Source organism: Pholcus phalangioides, unplaced genomic scaffold (assembly GCF_987345545.1).
Source record: "Pholcus phalangioides strain wild (caught in Gottingen) unplaced genomic scaffold, Ppha-v1.0 ptg000015l_1, whole genome shotgun sequence".
Classification (NCBI taxonomy): Eukaryota; Metazoa; Arthropoda; class Arachnida; order Araneae; family Pholcidae; genus Pholcus; species Pholcus phalangioides.
In genome coordinates, this window is record NW_028301608.1 from 17,362,685 (window position 1) to 17,379,618 (window position 16,934).

At 40.5% G+C, this 16,934-nt stretch overlaps 1 protein-coding gene across 2 annotated transcripts in view; it reads left to right on the top strand.

The window, feature by feature from the left end:
- LOC149075585 (Na(+)/citrate cotransporter-like) overlaps positions 1–15,779 on the top strand; it is a 65,709-nt gene extending 49,930 nt beyond the window's left edge. For both annotated transcript variants that reach the window (XM_089243080.1, XM_089243081.1), the window contains exons 10-13: positions 7,473–7,653; positions 9,926–10,087; positions 13,727–13,864; positions 15,272–15,779. In XM_089243080.1, the coding sequence (XP_089099206.1) occupies positions 7,473–7,653; positions 9,926–10,087; positions 13,727–13,864; positions 15,272–15,406 (616 nt within the window). In that variant the 3' untranslated portion in view covers positions 15,407–15,779. The remainder of the gene's footprint in view (positions 1–7,472; positions 7,654–9,925; positions 10,088–13,726; positions 13,865–15,271) is intronic.
- Positions 15,780–16,934: the final 1,155 nt, after the last annotated feature.

Below are 16,934 nucleotides of genomic sequence, written 5' to 3' on the forward strand. Positions count from 1 at the left end.
TCAATTCCACACACTGTATCATGCAAATTTCTACACATTGAACATTGAACATTGAAGGACCGGACACACCCCGCTTCCCATCTCAAGGAGATATCAAAGCGTTCCCGAAAGATGGGTGCATCCGGAATTTTATTAAATATGTATATGTATATATATCTATATAAATTTGTATAACAGAATAACAATCCAATTACAGGAGTATAAATCAACGAAATAATTATGATAAATCATGATCTAAGAATCGAAATCTAAATTGATATTATATCGTCCTTGGGGCATGTCCAGACTCGATAATCAAATTCCGTTGGTGGCGGTCCGTCCGCGTTCGTTGGATGTCACTAGTCATGTAGGCCGTACAACGACGAATCGATGTCATGTTTGCGTCACATGTCCTGGTCCAAGTGTCCAAGTCAGCCAATGTTCGGACACCCAGATGTTTTAGCTCATTCTAGGAACACATTCCTGTTCCATAAGCATCCTACGTCTTAATTCTCCTGGGCGATTAGGAGATTTCATCATTCCCGAAGCTACATCGGCTGGCTAGCTGGATTATGGGGTGCATTGATTCACAACGTTAACATGTTAAGTGTTTATAGTTTCTCCAATAAAGTTCACCGTTCAACGACGTATCAGTTTCGTGAATTTCCGGTACCCCTACGTGGCCGCAAGTTGTAGACTCTCCCTGGTATCAGCTTTACTGGTCTGGAGGGCTGAAATTCATCCTGCTTCTTCCGTAGTCCACCCATCTTGTCGTGCAGCAAATATAGGTTACGGTCTAAAAATTGAATCAAATTTTGAATGCGTGAGATGTTCATCGGACTTTTTAGTATTCTTCTTTTGAATGCCGTCATCTGACTTTGTGACATCTGACCAAAATGAAACGCTGATGTGTGTGGACATTGGCAGACGTAATGCCATAGCGAGCCCGTAGCACCACACTTACAAGCATTGTGAGATGATCGTCCAAAGCGCTGCAAGTATGTCGGAAATGGACCATGCTCAGTTAAAAGGATTGTTTTTGTTCGCGGCCATACACACTTGCGCAAAGCCACTCGACGTTGTATCTTGTAGACGTCTTTCGTTGAGTTCTTGTTCCATTCAACTTGCCAAAGATGAAGCATTCTGTCTTTCAAGATATTACGGGCATGACTCCTCGGCCAAGGTAGAACAACCAAGTCTTTCAATGTTGTCGCTTCCTTGGCAAGTTGATCCGCTTTTTCATTTCCAGCAATACCAACGTGCGCTTTGACCCAGACTAACCTTATGTTGTCATGAGCGCGTAGGATAAGACGAATACTTCGTACGTCAGGGTTAGGTGAACGAGGATCTTGTATGGCTAGGAGGCCAGATGCGCTATCTGTCAAGATTGTTACTGGACAAAGCATCTCTCCCGCACGTTTAACAGCATTGAGTATCGCAAAAATTTCGGCTTGGAATACGCTATTCTCTTTAGCTAACCTTCGACTCCATTGCTCCTCTATTGAACCATCTTCCGCTAGTACCACATACGCGCAGCCAGTAGCCATTTCTGTTTTAGAGCCATCAGTGAATATTTTCTTAGAGCCCAAGGAATCTATATTATCAATACCAAATGGCATTATTTGAGACTTGGTGAGATGTCTGCTTGGATGAAACAGCCATTGCTTATGCCGCTGCTCAAATTGGTTTGACGAAATTCTCTGCTCGTCCAATATTATGTCCTTTTCAAGATGTAGCAGTCTGTTCTTAAAAGCCTCGTACTCCATGTAAATACTCAAAGCTGGGTTGCCTGTAGCCACATACAGAACTTCGTTCGCGGTTGTAACGTATGCTCCTGTAACATATAGAAGAAAGGGACGCTGTGCGATATCCAGAGCTCTCTTTTGTTTTTGAGTTGGGTGCTGATACCAAGTGGCGCATCCATATGAAAGTTGCCTTTGTACAATAGTCTTATATAAGATGTTGCGAAAGGCTCGCTGCATTCCCCATTTCGATCCGGCCAATCTGCGCAGTAATTGCAGTGTGCCATTTACTTTGTCGACCTGTTTTTGGATGTGCGCCATAAAGTTCAATTTACTATCAAAGTACACACCAAGGTATCGTATTATCTGAGACGGTCGAATTCGTATACCTTCAATGTAGATCTTAGGTTTCATCTGTTTCTTTGGGTGCGGCCACAAGAAGCGGGTTTTTTCTACTTCCAATTGAAGTTTATTATTAGCCAGCCAAATGCTCAATTTTTCGAACACTGTCTGTGCTTCATCCGTTATTGCTATATGGTCTTCGCCGGATATAACATATACCAGATCGTCGGCAAATGCCTGTATATATACCCGCGGGCCCCAGTTAATCTGTAAAAGCGTGTTGAGGACAAGTGACCACATCAAGGGGCCGCTGCATGAGCCTTGTGGACACCCTTTCATCTGCTTTTTCATAGCTATTCCTCCGTCTGTGGACATCATTATATATCTGTCTGAAAGCATATTCTCAATAACTCGCGTCAGGTTTCCAGGAAGTGGCAGTTGGCGAAGTTGATTGATAATTATTTCATGGCGCAGCGAATCGAAGGCTCCACGAATATCTATCGTGACTATCGCCGTCTGATAGCCTTGTTGATGCATACCGACAATTACTTGCAACAGTGAATCTATAGCTTTCTCAGCTGACCCTCCAGCACGAAATCCAAATTGTAGAGGACTTAGCCAGTTCATGCACTCCAATTGATACATAAGTCTTTGCACTATAACTTTCTCGTAGACCTTACCTAGAGTGGGTAGTAGGCAAATCGGACGATATGACCGTAGCAATTGTGGGTCTTTATCTTTCTTAAGGAATAGCAGGAGCTTCCCCTTTTTAAAATGTTTAGGAAAGAGAGATAATTCCAGGAACCTGTTGAGAATTTCAGTAAACGATTCGGCATTGGCTTCGAATAATGTCTTCAGTATGGGAACACTAATATTATCAAAGCCAGGGGCTTTTCTATTCTTCAACCTTGTGACAATATTCCTGATCTCTTCCACTGTAATTTGCTCGTCATCTGGGATATCAGTTCTAATTGGTTTTACCAAGGATATTGTGTCCGTAGGATCTGGGTAAATCGTATCGAGTTGCTGCTCCGCCGCTTCCAAGATTGTGGAATTGTGACTCCCGCTTTGCATCATCAAAACTTGAGGCGGTACTCTCTTGCTTTTGAAAACAGAACGGTATGCGATCCCATAAGGATTATTTTCAGCAGCGCAAAAATTTGTCCAGCAGTCGTTCCTAGTTTTCCTAACCTTCTTTAGATATTCTGCTCTAGCCTTTTTGTAAATCGTATGGGCCTCACCCTTGAACTTACCTTTAGCCTTGAGAAATTTTCTCTCCAAGGCTCGAACCCTCTTTCTATGAATGGCTAAGTCCTGTGTCCACCAGTTGGGAAGTTTTTCGTTATGTTTTTGAGCACGTCCCAGTATATTTACGCAAGCAGACTGCAACACTTCCATAAAGGTGTCCACAGTTGCATTGAGGTCTTCTTCCGTATGTGTCATACGCAGCTGCTGTGCAAAATCGGTTAACATTGGCCTGGTGTGTGTCTTGAGCCTGATTAATCTCCGTGTGGTCGTCCTATAACGCCATTGCAGTTGAGATTGACATTCTATATGCAGGTCCAAATGAATATACCGATGCGAGCTGTGCGAATCCTCGTTTCCTACTGACCAGGCTGTGTGAGCAAATAATTCTTCAGACGAGGTAAACGTGAGATCCGGCCATCCTTTTGTACCAAAAAGTTCGTAAGTAGGTTTTGTTTGGCCAGCGTTAAATAGGTACATGCCGTGACCGCTGAGAAATTCTTGTAATTTCCAGCCTCTGGCATCTGTAGTTTTGTAGCCCCACAATGACGAATGACAGTTAATATCGGTTGCAAACATCTTCTCTTTAGCAGTAGATGATAGATGTATTTCTTCTAGTTCTTGTAGTACCCCGTCTAAACCCTCGTAGGGAGAAGCATAGGCACTCACCAAGATTATTTCTCTCTGTCGAAGGCTAAGCTGTATGGCAACAAGTTGTTTACCTATACGATAAGTTGCTGGATGCACCCGCGAAGAAGAAGCTATAATTGCACTTTTAGAATCTTGTGAACTCCATATAGTCCATTGTTGTGGCCAGCCACGGAGAGCACCGCGATTAACCCACGGCTCCTGTACCAACAATAGATCAATCTTGTGTTCTATTGCATAGGTCACCAAATGAAAAGTACAGTTCCTAGATCTGTCCATGTTAATCTGAATTAGACGCAAGGGCGCCTCCCCTTCTAATAGGTTTACGTCAATTTGAGCACTCATCTCTTCTTGGTCTAGTGTATCAAGCTGCGACCCCGTACAAGTAAATGGCTTGTACATTCTTTGCCGGCTGTTCTATGATCTGTTCTCAGTTGTGAACCGTGGGCCAAGTTCATCAGAGTGCAGTCTATGCACCTATTTTTTGCTTTGTTAATTTCTCTAGATGACTGGGTATGTGTTCTTCCAAATCTTGAATAACAGCATGACGACTTTCTTGCATTATCGCGTCTGTCTTCGCCATCATCACACCTAGCCGTCCCCAGTATGTGATTCCTGTTGATATCTATACTTCCCTTGCATGTGGGATAATCCCCCCTTGCTATTTCCTTGGGAACAGTCCATTTCGCATGTGTATGACGACTCTGTGATGACCATCTTCCTCTCTCTGAGAGTTCGTAGCCTGATCTAATCCCAGCTCTTCCGTCACTATGCCTCTGGAAGCGATTGTCTTGCATTGCTGGTATGTTACACCACCATTGTTTATTTGATCCATTGAAGGATGACATTGCTCTGTTGTTTCTTCTACCGCCAAATGGTCTTTTTGCCAGAACCCTGACATGCTTGTAGTTTTTCCCTCCATCATATTGATGCTGACGTTCACTTTTCTGCTTGTAATCGTCTTGCCAATCAATGTTCATCCGTGTTGGCTGTAGTGACCATTTATCTGCGATGTGGTTGTCTACCGCTCCTATCCTCCGATTTTTCTCTATTCGAGAGTACCATACATCCTTTCGACTGATGTTTGTAGATTCATTTATGGAATTTTGTGGTCTGTTAGAACCACTCATCACTTTATAACCATATCTTTTCTTTTTTAAGGGCTTATCACCTACCACCTGTGACCACGATTGCTGAGTACCTTGCAGTTCTTGGTCATTACGATTGTAATTTGCCTTGTCATTCTCTACCTTATGTTTTAGCCTTATCGAGGTGTCACTGGACTTTGTTAACGGAGGCCACGTGTCGAGAGTTGTAAAATCCGTCAGCTTTATTGAGATATAACCATTTTTTTTACTACTGCTGTCTTCCGATGTTGATGGATGCCGTTTATTTTTTCTGCATACCTTCTTCCAGTTTTCACCTTCCAGGTTACTATGAGCTGACTGCAAAACGTCTTGTTGCTTTTGCTGATCTTCGTTCCAACTGTCCTCCTCATAGAATGATAGATTTGAAATTTGTGATGATCTTATTGCAGAAATGTTTAAATTAGCATGGCCATCCGGCAATATCACAGAGTGTGCGTTTTCATCCTCACATAGGTTATAACTAGTGATTTCAGAGGACTGTCCATCTTTAGGGTTGTCCATATTGTTTTTATTCCGAAGATTATTCTCAGTTAACGTTTGTCCATCGACTTCGCATGCTTGCCCCATCGTGGATCGTTCATACCAATCCAGCCGCTCATTTTCATCATTTCCGGTTGTGAGGGTGCACTTGTGATTTCCAAGTTGAGTAGCTGTTTTCTGTAGGTTTGGCGATCGATCTTCCACTCGAGATTCTACTTCAGCTGCAACGTCACTTCCTTCGTCAGTGGGTAGATCAGAAAAGTCTAATAGAGATTTACGACCCGATGAAACTATTGGGTTGAAACATATCTTCCGATTCTTTTTGCTCATGTTGACATTTACCGAATTTTCTCTATCCACTGGAGCCTGGAATTTCTTCCTAGATGTCTGAACCTTTGCTATATCCGTTTTTTCCGTTTGTGATCCCCTGTTGACGTAGGTTCTCTTTGTTTCGTTCCGCACCTCGGTTACCTCTCGGTCGGTTGTAGTTTGTGCATCCACTGTAGAAGTTGTAATTAGCGAAGCTTCTCGTGAGCTGTGCTTGTGGCAGTCTATAGATGACAGTCCTTCATCACATTTTGTCAAGCCTTTACCAATCAACGCTTGGCAAGAAGGTAGTTGTTTAAATGCTAATGGCTTCGCTATTTCTTCAAGAAGCAGCTGGAGTTGTTGTAGAACTATTTCTTGTTCATCAAGAGGAACTCTGTAGCGATTCCTCCCTCGTACACTCTTGTGTGTCACGCTAATTAACGCCCATAAGTCTCTTATGTCATCGATTGTTCTTGTTAGAAGACCTTGTAGTTTCTTTCTTTCACTCATCGGGATTCGACTACGTGATTTGGCGTTACCGTTTTTCTTCGTATCTGTCAGCATTGTCCATATAGTCTTAGCAGCCTCATACGCGTAGGGTCCACCTTGTTGTTCACTACCGGTTTCCCCTTGTTCTGCGCCTGACACAGAAGATGGTTGCTTCATTACTTCATTCCCTGCTTCAGTACCATCTAAAATCAGATATCCCTTTGATCTTGAATCTGTAGATCTTAATACGGAAAGGAATTCCTCTTTCTCTGCACTGGGCTGGGCTAAATCCATGGTTCGGAGAAAGTTCCTCTTCAGTATGGTCTTGTACAGTGACGCTGAATTTTTGATGTCCTTCTTTGAAAACGATGTCTGTTGGGGGGAAAAATTTAATTGAGATTGCAGTGATAAATCCAGAGCCTCCATCAAGATCGCTCTAGCCCTGAACCCATCATCTCTTTTTTCGTTCGTTGAGTCAACATTCCTTTTTATTTGACCATCACTCAGCACACGACGCAACCGGCTGAATTTCATTGCAGAGTTGCGTTATCACTCCGGCTTAACCAAGGATTGCTCTGTTTCTTAAACAATTGTCTCTTCATACAAAAGATAAGATTTTATAATAATATAATTAAATCTGGAATCAAATCGAAATCACAAAATTTATCTATTCTCCCGAAAATTACAATCGGTGGACCAGACAGCATGCTAGAGTTGCTTGGTGCGAGAATCGTGATTATCAACATACGGTCACCGCCATCTTGCCACGCATTCGAACGATTCAGCTGCTGGGCGAAGTCTTCTTAACTTCGGTTCTACTCGCCCGATTTAGACGAAATAAAGACTGGGGCAATCTTTATGACATACTGGACCCTCGGTGATATCAATAAAATTAAAACAACTCTATATTCGCATAGAAAGAACGCATTGAATCAGAGCGACTCCGGTCAGAGATGTTTACCGATACATGCCTTTGTATCGGCCTCAAATTTCTACACAACACTTTCATTGAGTATAAATGTGTCGAATACATACACGGCATAGCGGTTCTGTTTCGGTTTTTTTTAAGTACATCCCATTTTGTTTTCAGGAAAGTCAAGGATGCTACTCCAGCCATTGCCATCCCGTTACTGCTATTTCTCATTCCTGCCGAGCCATGGTGTCCCCATCGCAGCCCACCGCTGATCGACTGGAAAACTCTACAGTCGAAATTACCTTGGGGAATCATCATTTTATTAGGAGGAGGTTTTTCGCTGGCTGAAGCTTCCAAGGTAAGTATCGAACGCTTGAAAATGTAACGCCATCCATGCAAACAAATCACGATGCATCAACATCAATGCTATACTTCCAGCTGAAAGCCCTTGGTACAAAAGGCTGCTGATACATAGTAACATGCATATCTAAGGTAGATTTTCTTAGTTTTGTGAAGTATAGAAAGATTTTTTCTTAGTAAAGAAAGATTTGGTTAGTTTTGTGCCATAATTGCCTATTTGGCATTTGTTTAGCGGCAATTAGCGATGTCCCGTACTATCCCGTATTTGCGAACAGAATTTCCCGTGTTTTTCCAAAGGAAATATGGCCAGCCTGTGACAAATGAAATGTTTTCCTGGAATTTCCTGCACATTTAAATTTCCCACTTCCCGCACATTTTTCTCGGGATGCATGGTCAGTACTTCCACTGTATGAAATTGCATTTAGGAACGAAGAATGAGAAGTGTCATCTATTAGTGAAATACGAAACGAACTTCTTTATCTTGTGAATTAAAACCCCATTTGATACGAATCCTGGTGCGAATCGAGTGCAATCCCTACAATTTGAATTTCTGAGTTTTTCAAATTCTGTTGATTACGGTTCATTGAGTATACAATATAAAACAATGATAATGCACTACTTTCATGGGAAATTACGTAATTTAATCACGAAAAGTCAATATGGTGCTGCCATCTGGTAATAACTTTAACAAACCAAAATGAGGGAAGGAAAATTTCCAAAATTATTTCGGATTTTTTTTCTCTTTCATTTTCTACATGTTTTTTGTTTAAAAATTTCTTCCCGGATTTTCTAACATTTCAGGATTGCTATCAGAGCCGCGATAGGGAGCCATTTATACATTAATTACATACGTTACTTGAATGAATGTTGATTTACCGAAGTAATTTATTTTGATATGCTTGATTATTAGAGCCCGGATTATATGCACTAAAAAAATTGGCGAAATATGCTCTTAAAATATGTGAATATGTACTTAAAAATGCCGAAATATACAATAAAAAATGCCAAAGTATACAATTAAAAATGCAAAAATATGCATTAAAATGACCCAAATTTTCCAGTAAAAATTCTGGAAAACTAAAAAATTCCGAAATACGTACCACAAAAATGAGAATATACATTAAAAAAATTACCACTCAAAAAAAAAAGCAGATATGTTTTTGTAATGCATATTTTCAATTTCTTAGTGCATATTCATTTAAAAAAAGATGTGTGTATAACATATGCTCCATTTTTGTGTTTAAAAAATTGCGCGCACAAATAAATTCTACGTATTTTGTATTTAGGCAATTTTTTTTTCTCGCTCAATGTAGCTGTTCAGTACAATGCATGAGCCCACCCGGGCAAGGCGCAGGGGACTAGGAAAATGAGAAGTACTTGAATTTTTCGAGAATTTGCCAGGTAGGGCTTCAAACGCCCCATTAGCTTGGTGGTGAGATGTTCGTCTACCATCGTGAAGGTTGCTGTCACGGTCCCAGGTTCAAACCCCTCCACGGAGGATATAGATGAGATCCTTAACTAGCTTGAGGCGATCACCCATAAACAGCAGCGCTTTCATTTCCCAACCCCCGTCATCAATGGCAGTGCAAATTAAATCTAATCTAATTAAAAAAAAATCAACGTGCAAATTAATCTTTTTCTCGTTGATTTGTATTTCATTTTTCTCTTAGTTAATCCTGATTGTATGTATCCTCAATGTCTTCTGATGGATTATTTCCATAGAATGTATATGATTTTTTCATTCGTTGAATCAACTGATGCTCTCCGACACGACCCAGTCTCCTAGGAGGTAAAGAGAGGAAGTTGTCTTGCACAACAGCTCTGGCCGTGAGCGGTCATCAATCAATCATTAATGGCAGTAAATAGCAGTATAGCGATATGGTCAGAATTGGTGTAGTAGGTAAGGCCTCAGAAACATCACTTGGTCCGGGTGCCCATGATACTATTAAAACGGCCATTACCCTCCTAGATACTAAACAAAAAAAAAAAACCACAACATTTTTGAGATGTCTAGAAATAGCGTTATGATGAAACGGTTGATGTTTGGAAAATGCTTCATCACAGAACATCTCAAGACAGAAAAAATATTGATGTTATGAAAATATTATGAGCAAAATTTTCTTGAAAAATTATAAAAAAAAAGGTGATTTAGCTTAAAAATATGCACTTATTCTGAAAAAATTCTTTGATTTCATGCATTTATATGCATTAATGCTGAATAAGGTAGCACATAATCCGTTCTCTATTGTTTTTTTTGCCTCACCGAGTAGCAGTCGGGATTATCCGTGTGGGCAAGTGACAAGTTGGCCTCACTGAACATCTCGTCACCGGTCGCAGTCGTCGCAATCTTGTGCTTTTTGACCGCAGCGCTGACGGAATTCACGAGCAATGTTGCAACAGCTAATGTCTTGTTACCGGTCGTCGCCCAGCTGGTAAGTAATTTGTTCTCCCTATAATAGCCAAATCCTCCGGTAGCTGTAGTTCACCTCCAGGCACTCTGATTGCCAAGTGTGACAGCAAACAATTTAATTAATACCATTTAGGGAATGCAAAATACAGTTGAACCTCGCTACAACGATACTCGATACAAGAAAAAATCCCCCTGTAGCGATATTTTTTACAAATCGTACTTGGAATAGCCTATAGTTAAGCAAGAGCCGCCCTCAAAGGTGTGCGACAGCACCTGTCGCACAGGTACCCGCGCACTTACAGTAATAATAATTCCTATCATAAATTCTAGAATATTCTTCATCTAGAAAGAAATAATTCTGGAATTTTTTGAACTTTCATTATTATTAGAATGCTGAATTTTCATCAATTTCTGAAATTATTTCTTGCATGTATTCTGAATTTTTCTTTCCCCCCTCTCTCCCACAGAAAATATCAATTCCGGGCAAAAGGACCCCGAAATTACCAAGACGCATCTGGCCCCACTGTTATTTTCGCATCGGTCCCCGCGTCTAATAAGGGCGGCCCTGTGTTATAGCAATCTTTCGATACAGCAATATACCAACTTTACGACCATAAACCCCTCTATAACGATATTTTTTGAGATTATTTCGAAACTGTACAACGATATTTTTTATATTTCGCGCAAAATTACCTGTTCAATCTGTTTTCAAATTCCTCACAAGTTTTTGTTCTTTCGAAGGTGTCTCGTTTCATCGGTGATTTGTGCTGTTTTTGAAAGTAATATGTGTGCTGTTTTGTAATGAAGCTACCGTGAAGCTACTTTCTGTGTAGTACATAAAAGTGTTGTGCTGTAAACTATTTCACAGGATGAAACAATTCACCGAATTTTATTCATTAAGCAATCAATTACAAGTTTTTGCTGTGAATAGCCACTCATAAATCACATTATGGTGGTACTAACCAGTGGCGTAGCAACATCTGGTGGCACCCGGTGCGGAGTTTTAACTTGTCACTCACCCCCCCCCCCTCCCCGATATCCATCAAATTAGAAAATGAAATTTATTGAGGAAGGAATTTTTTAAATTAAAGACAATAAATAAAAGGCAAATACCAGGAAATACTTAAAAATTTCTTATGAATTTCGACACGCTATGGACAGGGGCGACTCGAGCTTACCTGTCGCCCGGGTGCGAAGCCTCATATGCCGCCCCTAATGGCGACCGTGGCAGGAGGCTGACAGGGGTAGCTGACAGTAAAGGGGGACTTCGAGATAAACCTGAAACATAGTTTACTGTGCAAAATATGCGTGACCATACGTCCTGCTTTTGAAGTAGTTTTTTGTTTAATTTCAGAATTATCTTCATTCTTAATAATGCCCGATAACTTAATCCTTGAAAGAGCACTTATTTTTGTGAGCCATCATCACTTATCCTGTAAAAATGATATGTAACGAGATTATTTTTATACTTAGAAATTTTTTCAAAGGTGTTTCAGGGACCAGCCAAGTGAGAAGCCAAATTGTTCCTTTGCTTTCATTTGACTATTCTGGAACGAATTCTGGGTGATGGCATGACAACCCCTTCATCCTAGAGCAGGGCCCTCTAGGCTGGGATCTTTTGTGAGCCCCCCTCAGTCAGACTTCTCACGGGACTTCCTGTAGTTAATTTATAGCGTGAATAAGCCAAAAATAATGAGAATTGTCCCGAGCCTCAGGGCTAGAGCTCTGTCATTTCCGCCCTTGTGGGGGCCATGGATGACGGAACGAAAATGCACACTTGCCCATTGTGATGAGAATACAGGGGCGGCGCTTGGCCAAGCGACCCATTGCGGCTACACGGAGCGCCGATTGTTTTGATAAGTCGCGAGGGAGGTGCATGACCAAAGCCTCCCAGATACTAATATATATATATATATATATATACTATAGATACTGTATATACCTATACTCTCTAGGAGGCTTTGGTATGACCCCCCCCCCCCCAACAGTAGGGCTGACAGAGCTTGGGAGCTCGGGACACTAAATCCTTATAATTTTGCTTTTTTTCCCCCCCACACTATAAATTAACTGTAGAAGGGGCCCCCATGGAAAATCTGTCTTGTGTAAAGCTAAAGATTCCAGCCTGAGGTCCCTGACGCACGATGTAGGAGCTATAGGGTGGGCACAATAGGCAGGAGGCGCAAAAAATAGGTCCCGCACTGGTACAGATTTTATCTCGAGCCGCTTCGATTGCTTACATTCTTGTATCTGGTATTACAGGCCCAGTCTATTTTCTCAACGTTTCCGTTGTCGAGGTATGACTCAAAAATGTGTTGCCATGCAAATTTTTACTGTGTTAAATTTTGGGGTCTTAACTAAAGGCTGCACTGCCGCCCCTTACAACCACCCGGGTGTGCCGCACCCCTTGCACCCTCGCTTGAGCCGCCTCTGGCTATGGGTTTCGTCTTCAGAAGATAAGAATATCACGCTCACCGAGTTTACTTCGCAGGAGCTTCTTCGCTTCATTCTTGCCACGACGTTTGACTTGGACAGACGTATAGTTTTTCTTTCCGCTCAGCAACCGAGATTAAGATTTGGAAATCAAATGAAAAGTGGGAAACGGTCAGCGTGATATTCTCATCCTCTGAAGACGACACCCATAGTATCACGAAATGCATAAGAAATATTTTAGTATTTCCTGATATATTTGCCTTATTCGTTGACGATTTTTTGAATATTATTATGATGTTCGGGTGAAAAATATGATCTTGTTGCACAGAACGACTTAGGGCGAATGATATTTGTGGGAAGGATGAGATGATGGGTCACCAGGATCGGCTGTTTGTTTACTTGAGCACGAACACAGTTCAAAAGAAACGAGACGGAACACCCCCCCCCCTCCACTACGCACCACGCAATAATACTAAATTATTACAGCATCACATCGTTCACCCGCAATTTGCTGCAATTAGCGATTTAAAGGCCCATGTAAATTATTTGACATGTTATTTTATGTAACAAAAAAAAGGCGCATTAATACAAAACCGGCAATTTTTTGTCACCCCTCAGAGCTGGTACCCGGTGTGGGTCGCACCCGCCTTCCTACGCCACTGGTACTAACAACGCCAATTAAGAAATACCAACAAAAGCTCAAATTTGGCTGCACCTCTTGGTGATGCTACTACCTCTCGATAACATCTCTGCAACGATATTTTTTCTTGGTCCGCAGCGTTACAGTGGCGGGCTGAAGTTGGTTTTCTGTGGTTCCCAACTTCGAGGAGCAAATGCGAGCCGCTCTCGCCGTTAAAAAAAGCCTCGCCACAGAGTACCAGGCTTACAACGGTGCAATTATCCCACTTCAATCAATTTTTCTAACTATGAGAATCAGAAAAATCGATGACAGCACAACACATAATAAGCATTACCTAGAGACAAACTTCAAGTTAGATTCACAACACGTACACACACATATTACGGCAATTCGTTACAAATTCCGTAGAGGAATGTGTACGAGGTGCATGTACGGTTAAATGGTAGTAGTGTATCGCTATAGTGAGGATAGAATATATTTATTACGTCCGTCAAATTAAATAAGCTCAATATTCCTATTTTTCTGAATTATTGGCTACTCATAAATGAACGGATACTAATTCAAAGCTTTTGTTCCATTGTATATACGCAGGCTGTGGCGACCAAAGTGCACCCGGTATATTTCATGCTGCCTGTGACGATTGCTTGTTCTTTCGCGTTCATGTTGCCAGTAGCGACTCCTCCAAACGCCATAGTTTTTGATGCTGCTCGCATGGGATCCTTCGACATGGTAAGTCTTACCTCATTAAGAAAAACTCTATTTTGTAATAACAAGAAACGAGGTGAAATCGAGTGCTTAACTAGTAGACATGTCTCCCGCTGGGCTATCTTAATAGTAATATAGACCCACAGGCAAAGTGGTAGATAGATAGGTAGAACCGCTCACAACCCCAGACTCATGCAAAGCACCTTATTTCCATTACCTCAAAAGAGACAGGGTTGTGTCGGAAAAATTAGCAGAGATTAAAAGTAGTGGCCCCCGTGCTCGCAAGTATCAAATCACTCGCGTCGTTCTACCAATGAAGACAGCTATTAAGCCGATATAACGTACAAGCCATTTGACTAAAAATTGATAGCTGAACCCAATGGCCAGGGAGAAAAATTGCATGTGAGCCCAGTGGAAAGGTGGTATATTGATGTACCCGACACATCACCCACCTGGATTTACCGGCTTTGTCAAATGTACATTTACAGCAGGCACACAATCTTTCCAGATCACGGGCCATATATGCGGTATTTCTGCCACTCCTGGGTCAGAAACTTCTGCACATAGGGGTGACCATATGACCCGTGTTTTACAAGACATTTGTAATTATTGCTGATTTTGGCCAATTTTTAAAGTGTCTCACTTTTTTTCCTTTATTTTGAACAACTGTTAAATTTTTGGAACCAAGATTATTTTCATCACTTCATAAATTACATTATGGTAATCATGACTCTACATTAACCTCTTTACGATCACGGACGAAAATGTTTATTCAAACGTTAGTGGAATAAATTTCTCTGATTCAGTTCTCTGTGTTTTCTTTCCTCTCTCTCCCCACCATCGCGAAAGTTTATTGTAACCCTGTGAACCGAAGTTGTTTTGTTCTATATTCCCCTGTCAGTGCTTTTTTTTCTCATACATAATGTATCTTTCTACTATATACTACATACGAAGCTGTTAAAAACCTTCGTATGGACAGCAGAGTGTGACATCATCCTCGTATATACTACATGTAAGAGCGAAAGAGAACACGTAGGGCAGTTTTTCTCAAAGTGTGCGTCGCGACTCCTAGGGGCGTTGCTAACCTTTGTCAGAGGCGTCGCGGAGAGCTGTAGATACTGATATGCGTTCCTATTTATGCTTTGAATTGGTATATTTCATATGACAAAATATCTTATCGAAGAAATTATAGAGAGCCGCAGATGAAACATGTATCGAGGTGAGGGGCAGGCATTTAAGCGGGGCCGACTATTTTTACGTGTAAACTATACTTTATGTCAATTGTTGATTTTTTACTAATTTTTAAAATGTGTCACTCGCGGGAGTCATTATATAGTGTCACGAGCTTCTCGTGACACTATATAATGACTACCTCATTTGTCTTGGCAGCAGCTACTTTCTAATGATTCACTTTATTTTTTTCCGCGACAGGTGAAACCGGGCATTTTCTTGAACGTTTTGTGCGTCGCAATCGAAATACTAATGATCAACACCCTCGGTACAGTGATATTCGATTTCGGTCATTTCCCATCCTGGGCCAATGCAACGGCTTCAAGTGGGACTTGAGGAATAAACTCGTCACACAATAGGACTCTTTTTTTGTATCATCCATGTCAACCTCTTCGTCAATAGCAGCTGCTGCAGATTTGATGCGATACATTACACCGACTGAAGACTTTTCGTATTCTTTGAGGACACCGTCAAGCTGAAACTCGTCGAGGAGAAATTTAGACAAGTGTTGTTCAAATATTCGGATTTATTTCCGTCTTGTTTTGTTGAAATCGTCTTAAATCGAAAAAAAAATCGCAATGTTGCTATATCTGGACAAATATCTTTATCATAACATTATGGATAATGAATTTTAAGATTACATGCAAATTATGTCTGTACAACCCATCATAAAATTTTTACTATCTTGATTAAATGCTTCTATCATTAACTTAACATTTTATTTCTTCCATTAAGTGTTTGCATGTTTATAAATTTTCATTTGAAAATAATTGTAAATATAGATTTTAGTTTAAAATAATTTATTAATCATATATTTTATTACTATGTAATTAAGCTTGAATAAAAAAATGTATGTAAGCGTGCCAAATATTCACCGTCTACAACACGGGACATCGCGGGACGCCACATCATTATTGAGGTATTTAGGAATCAGGACCGTAATTAGAGGGGGGGCCACTGCCCCGGGTGGCAGTTTTAGGTGGGAACAAAGAACATAATTACAAAATTATCGAATTTTAAAGTTGTGGGCGGCGGCAAAATAATGTTTGCCCCGGGCTGCAAAAATCCTAGTTACGGATTACTGTTTAGAAATATAAGATGGAATCCAGATTTATAATGGCACAGCGATATCTTAACAGAACGGCCAACGGGACCCGCGAGTTAAACAGGGACCTAAAAATAGTTGAAGATTTTAATATTTTCCGAAATTATTTCCTTCATCAATTATCACTCTTGATTTAGTTTCTGAAATCATTTATTTCTTTCAACAATTCTGGAAAAGTTCCTTGATTAATTATTACTTTTAATTACTCTGAAATTATACTTTTTAAGGGTTCAGAAATTCCTTTTAAACTATTCTGTAATTATTTTTCCCGTTAATGTTGAATTATTTCTTTCATCAATTACGAAATAATTTCAATCAGTAATTCTGGAATTATCTTTTCATCAATGATGAAATAATTCCTATTGCAATTATTTAATTATCTTGAATTATTACTGCTTTCAGTAATTCTTCTTTGCCTCTGAAATGTGTGAAATCCGGTCCCTAAAAATTTTTTAGGCTTCCCGTACTCCGCCTTTGACCTGCAGGCGAAATCAAATTATTATTTTCTTAATCGTCTTTCGATATCTTTAGCCATTTCCTAAAAATGGTTGGTGGGCCACGGTAAAATTCTCTGAGAGCAAAATGTGCTCCGCGCACCATGAGGTGAAGTTCCCTGGTCTAAACAAAAAGTTTGTCTCAAATTTGTTTCTGCGCCATCTATTGAACACCAAACAACTAAATATTATAAAACACAAATTGCTTTTCCAATTATTGAATTTCTAGTGGTTAGCGTTTATTGATAAATTTTTTTTTTTTTTA